General features: G+C 42.5%; 1 protein-coding gene across 2 annotated transcripts in view; it reads left to right on the top strand.

Moving 5' to 3' along the window:
• Nucleotides 1–826: 826 nt before the first annotated feature.
• Nucleotides 827–6,000, top strand: part of LOC120532321 (signal-transducing adaptor protein 1-like) — a 76,237-nt gene continuing 71,063 nt past the window's right edge. For both annotated transcript variants that reach the window (XM_039758223.1, XM_039758222.1), the window contains exon 1: nucleotides 827–1,168. In XM_039758223.1, the coding sequence (XP_039614157.1) occupies nucleotides 1,058–1,168 (111 nt within the window). In that variant the 5' untranslated portion in view covers nucleotides 827–1,057. The remainder of the gene's footprint in view (nucleotides 1,169–6,000) is intronic.

Genomic DNA, 6,000 nt, shown 5'->3' with positions numbered 1-6,000 from the left:
CTGATAAGAAGACAAGGTGGAAAATGGTCAGGGATGCTCCAGATTAAAGGAGCTACAAGGATTTTCTGGAAAGTGCTGGTTGCTTCTTACATGTTGCAACAAAAACGCGTGTTGCCCGATGCGCCCTAAACTAACTTCAATAAAGGGGTGTGGACACTTGGTCAGGTTGGGGAGCATGCACTGGTAAAGCATGTTGCTGCCCCCACTACACGACAACAGCCAGACGCACTAGAAGACCATTTATCTTCCAGGTATTACGTGGGCATCCCCTTGGCCTGGTCCATCTACTCTGTCAGCTGGATCACCCTCGGGTAATCGTGCCACATGGCCATAGTGTCGTAACTGACGCTCCCTCACAATGCAGGTCATGTTCCTCATTCAGGACATGAGTAAGCAACACAAAGTCAAACCAGCAGTGACCAAGGATTCTCCAAAGAGACACAGAACTGAAGGAGTCCAGTCTTCATCTCAGGTCACTGGATAGCGTCAGTGTCTCACAAATAGGGAGCTCCAGGACTCAAGAGACGGACCTTTGCACTTTTACATAGACATCGGGAACGCCACACACCCCTTTACGACCTCATGACCCAATCCCATGCTGTCCCACTCCATCGTCTGACTTCATAGGAAGACGCACCTGAGCCATGAATGTCACTGCCAAAGTAAGTAAACCTCTCGACGAGGTCGACGCGCTCTATGCAGACAGACCAAGAGGTCATTAAAGGCCTGGATGTTGGCTTTTATCCAAGAATTAACTCAATCTTTTTTTTTTTTTTTTTTTGTTTGTTTGTTTGTTTCTTAATCGTTTCCCCAAAGCAAAGTTAATCAGACTGTAACTAAGCGCTAGCGGGCTGGGATTCCCCTCGCTTTGAAAAGGAAAAACAAATCTGATTTCCTCATTCCAAAAGGAAATAATCAACGAAGCGTGACCTGCTCCTGTCACCGCTGCTCCGCGCAAACACCTGGAGTCACACACGGGAATCGCTCGCTGCCCACCGTTTGACCGCTCCGCTCATTTCTCAGGCCGGTGGATTCAGCACCCGAGACACCCGCAGAGATGTCTGCGCAGGCGCCAGCACCCCGAGTCCGCAGCAAGAGGCGAGCGCAGATCACAGCGTTACCGTTGTACTTCTCGGGCTTCACCATGAAACGACGTAAGGGAGAGAAGGTAAGTGGGCTTCGTTTGAACTGGGATTTATTTTACAGCATTGGGATTTGGGAGGATATCCGATGAAGTTAAGGAGGCCCCTAAACGGCCGGGGGTCCACAAACTCGTCCTGACTGCGCCCGCATGCCTGTTTTTTTCCGTCTAGGATTTTTCGCACCTTTTATATTCCGCCTGGAATTAAATTTCAGCAGAGAGTTGTATTTTTAAGGACACTCTTAACATTCCGATCTCACGTTACTATGTCGTTTATTAAACAAACAAAGCAAACAACAAAAAGAATTTATTACTTTTTTAGGTTTAGGAGGCTCAGGGGTTAGCGCTGTTGCCTCACTTATTAACTAAAGAACAAAAGCGAATGTGCCTAATACCATTAACAGCTGTTTTTTTTTTAAATTAAGTTGTCCTAATTTAAAATAAACTTAGACATTCGTCTGTTACTGCACTTTAAAAAATCATTTTTATGCTAGGTTTTTCTACCTAAGTAAATAAAATGGTACACTGTAAAAAATGTCTGTAAATGTAACGGTAAAAATACTGTAAATGGTGAAAGTAAAATACCTTTTCTGAAAAAAGGAAAGTCACCTTATGTTCTAGTGAAAATTACCTGTAGTGTATATCTTAATCAATGCATTTCATTATTTTTTACAGCCAAGTTCGGTAAAATCGATATTTTTCTACCTTCAAAATATGCTACATACCGTTTACTGAAACATTACAATTACACTGAAAAAATCGCCGTTAATTTTACATCTTAAAACTGTTAAATAGCGAAGGTAAACAACTGCAAAATGTAAAACTAGGTAAAGCGCTAGCGGCTTCAGTAACAGCTAAATTACGATATTTGCATAAGGACACGCCCCTTTTATTATATTGTTTCTGGTGAACCGCATACCTCTGCACAGGAGGGCAAAAAAAAAAAAAAAATTAGCAGACTTGATTTTTTCCTGCGTGCTGAAGTTTTTTGAGGTTATGGAAGCTGATTTATGGTGGGTTGTATTCGATAAGCTGGTACACCTACCATACACCACAAAAGCAAACTTTACTTGTCCACCAGACAGTGTGCCATAACCTCCTTAAACACTGAATTCTTTTTAGTTTATAAAATTAAATGATACAACATGTTTGCTACTGGTTTGCTGCTGCAGAGTGTGCACTGGTGTTTGATCCTGACAATAATTTCTAATGGTTTACTGATTGACATATTTATTACAGTGCATGGATTTCAGGTTGTGGTTAAACGTTCCCTTCTATTGGAATGTGTTCTAAGGAGAAAAACAGTTATTTACTACAAAGTTAGACCACATAGACCTAAAAATACTGACACCTTCTTTTCAAAACGGTAAAATTCTGGCACCCACATCTGCCAGTACTTTACCGTAAATGTAACATTATTTTTTTTTACACTGTACCTAAAATATAATGCAGTTTATTAAAATATATATTATTATTATGTCCCCCACGGGGCTGTACAGGTGACTGACGGCAGGATATTCATCGGTGTGCTGAAGCCGCGGAACGTTCCCGTCACAACCTTACAAGTCCGTGAAGGCAGGTGGTATAAATAAGATGGTAACGGAGAGACGGGAAGGTGACGTCGCACGTGACGCTGGAACACCATCACAGAACACCGCGACAGAGAGGGACGGCCTGCCGCTGTCTGCTGAAGTGGCCGACGTTTTTACACGGCGTTAACAGCGGAAGGTGATTGTGCTAGAAGGCAAACTGTCCGTGATTTGGTGTGAAATAAACGCGCTCGTTATTAGGCCGGGTTTATACTTCACGTGACGCGACACATGCGGACTCTCCTGCTACGCAAGCGTTGTACTGTTTATACTTGCGCACATACTTTATGTAAATCTGGAGGAATCCACCAGGTGGCAGTGCGAGATATCATCACGGTGAGAATTGGTTCGGCTTCGCTGTGTTGTGAATTGCCTGAAACATCCATTAAATTCTGATGACACCTTACCGCAATATCTCTGAGAGGGATGTTTAATGATTAAAACCATCAGTCCAGGGATGTGTCCATTCCAGCAAGCACTGGGCACGAGCAGGGCCGGATTAGGACGAAATTGGGCCTGATGCTGCAGCGCATCTCGCCATTGGTGCCTGTGCATTCGACACTCACCGTACACGCGCACTCAGACCGACCAAGGAGCCTTAATTGCTTGCGACGCAACCGGCCAGCCTTTGTTGAACATGAATAAGAAGAACGACGCAGTATAAGGTGACTATCCATCCCCGTTTTCCGGAGACAGTCTCCGTTTTCGGACAACTGTCCCCACTCAGAAACATGTCCCCGGTTTAAGATTTCGTCCCCGGTTTCAGCTGGTTCACTTTTTTGAATGTATCTCATCACCAGGATAATTTGAACTTGGCGCGCATGCGTGGTGTTTTGACGGAGGTTATGCTTTACCGCATCCTGCAACTTTGGTGAGAAATCACGTGATAAGCTTTCGCGTTGTATGTAGTCTACGCACCTCTAGCCCCATGCCCATGTCCCCGGATTGGCCCAAAACATTCTGGTCACCTTACGTAGTATCGGAAAAACTCGAGATTAACATCAAACTATGTAACATGCACTTAATGCAGAAAACCTAACAGTGAAAAATTCTCTTACGAAACAGAGTAAAAAAAATGAATTTGCAGAGACATTGGGTCAAAGTGACTCAGTTCAGGCTCTTGAAGGTAAACATTAGTCCACGATTTAAATTTCATAATAGACCAGAATCCTGTCGAGGATTTAAAAAATTCTAAACATTCATGCCAGGCCTGCAGGCCGGAATTTAGTTTTACCTTTACAGGTAACCATTTAAATAGCCATCAATTTTTACTGTACAACTAACTTTCAAGGTGATAAATTTACTACGTGGCACTTACCGAACAATAATAAAGTGGCAAGAATCCCCAAGATATTGCAAAAAACGCAGCTAAATTACTAACATAAAATTGATAACATTAACTTGAAATCTTCAGTTCACAATAAACACAATGACATTTATAGATACGTCACAGTGCAAAGAACAATCGTAACTGTATAAATAAGTAACGCTGTGTCTAGGCGTCCGAAAGCCAGACTCCAAATTTCATTCTAAGAATTATTTTGAGGTTAATATAGCAAAGGAAAACTGCTCAGCTTCCGGAAAATTCTCGTCTGTTTTCATCTGGGACGTGAAAGTGTCTCTCTTCAAATCTGTTTGATGTGGATGTCAGTATGACGTGACTTGACCGTGTCGTGTGTGTCGCGGGACGTGAAAGTGTCTCTCTGCTCTCTTCAAATCTGTTTGACGTGTATGTCGGAGTGACATGACTTGACCATGTCACGTGTGTCGCGGGACGTGAAAGTGTCTCTCTTCAAATCTGTTTGATGTGGATGTCAGTGTGACGTGTTTTGACCATGTCACGTGTGTCGCGGGACGTGAAAGTGTCTCTCTCTGAAGTGTCCCTCTGTCTCTCTTCAAAAGATCACATCTTGTCACCCAAAATAAAAGATTCATTCTTCACAAAAAATGGATGTTAAAGGCAATTCCAAGAGCAAAGTCTCAAATACTGAAAACCAAAGAGAGGCCAAAAGAACGGAGCAGAAAGTCAAACAAATCCAATGATATCAAAAACAAAGGAGAACAGAAGTAAACTCACCAACTGCAGAGCGCATTCAAAATGAACCACCAGGAACTGTGGGAGACCCTCCGGATTTATAAGGCAGAGAGGAGCTCCTGGCGGTAATTGTCCCCAACCCCACAAAGCAGATAATTAACAAAAGTACTGTAGATGGCTCAACAAAAAACAAAAAGGACATAAAACAAGACTTTGATCCTCTGACAGAGAAAGAACCCTGGGTGAGATATAACACTTCAAGCTTCCCCAACTACTTAAGTCGATCCGAGCCAGGATCCTTCTAGAAGATCATCAATGACCACCTCATGCCCAGATCAGTAGATTTCAGCAGAAGGAGTAATGCCCCTAAAACATTTGCAGGTGAATGCCTTCCAGTGTGGCCCCCTTTCCATTCGCCACACCAGAATAAATTTCACTCTGTTGTTGATGACGGAGACAAAGGTTACAGATGAGATGGTGTGGTGTGGTGTGTAGATGGGCACAAAACTGGCTCAGACACAGGAAGCAGAGGGTGATGGTGTGAGTGACCTGATCAGAATTGGGTGATGTTAAGAGAGGTGGCCAGCAGGGGTCAGTGCTGGGGCTGCTGGTATTTTTAATATCTATAAATGATTTAGATAGGAATATAAGTAACAAGCTGGTTAAGTTTGCAGATGATACCAAGATAGGTGGATTAGCAGATGATTTGAAACCCATTACATCATCACAGAAGGACTTGGATAGCAGACAGGCTTGGGCAGATTTGTGGCAGATGAAATTTAATGTCAGTAAATGTAAAGAATTACACATAGGAAGTAAAAATGTGAGGTTTGAATCAAGGTTATTATAATTTTGCCTTTTTATATTAGTTTTTATTTCTATATTTTTTCTGACCTTACTTGGAAATTCAGTTTGGTTTTACTTTTCCTTCATCGTGTATTTTTAGTTTTAGTTTAGTTTTTATTTTACAAAGACATTTCTGTTTCAGTTTTATATATATTGGTTTCAGTTTTAGTAATTCTAGTACGGTTAAAGAGCTACTATGGAGTTTAGTTTTTGTGTCACAATGAGACAGAACTGTACACTTAACGGGTCTTGATATAACATGAGTTTAATGTTAGTGGAGCACTGTGGTGGCTGGCGCCCTGTCTGGGGTTTGTTTCCTGCCTTGCACCCTGTGTTGGCTGGGATTGGCTCCGGCAGACCCCCCGTGATCCTGTAGTTAGGATATAGCA

The sequence above is a fragment of the Polypterus senegalus genome, chromosome 7, assembly GCF_016835505.1.
Source record: "Polypterus senegalus isolate Bchr_013 chromosome 7, ASM1683550v1, whole genome shotgun sequence".
Lineage (NCBI taxonomy): Eukaryota > Metazoa > Chordata > Cladistia > Polypteriformes > Polypteridae > Polypterus > Polypterus senegalus.
This window is presented reverse-complemented; position numbering and strand designations above follow the sequence as displayed.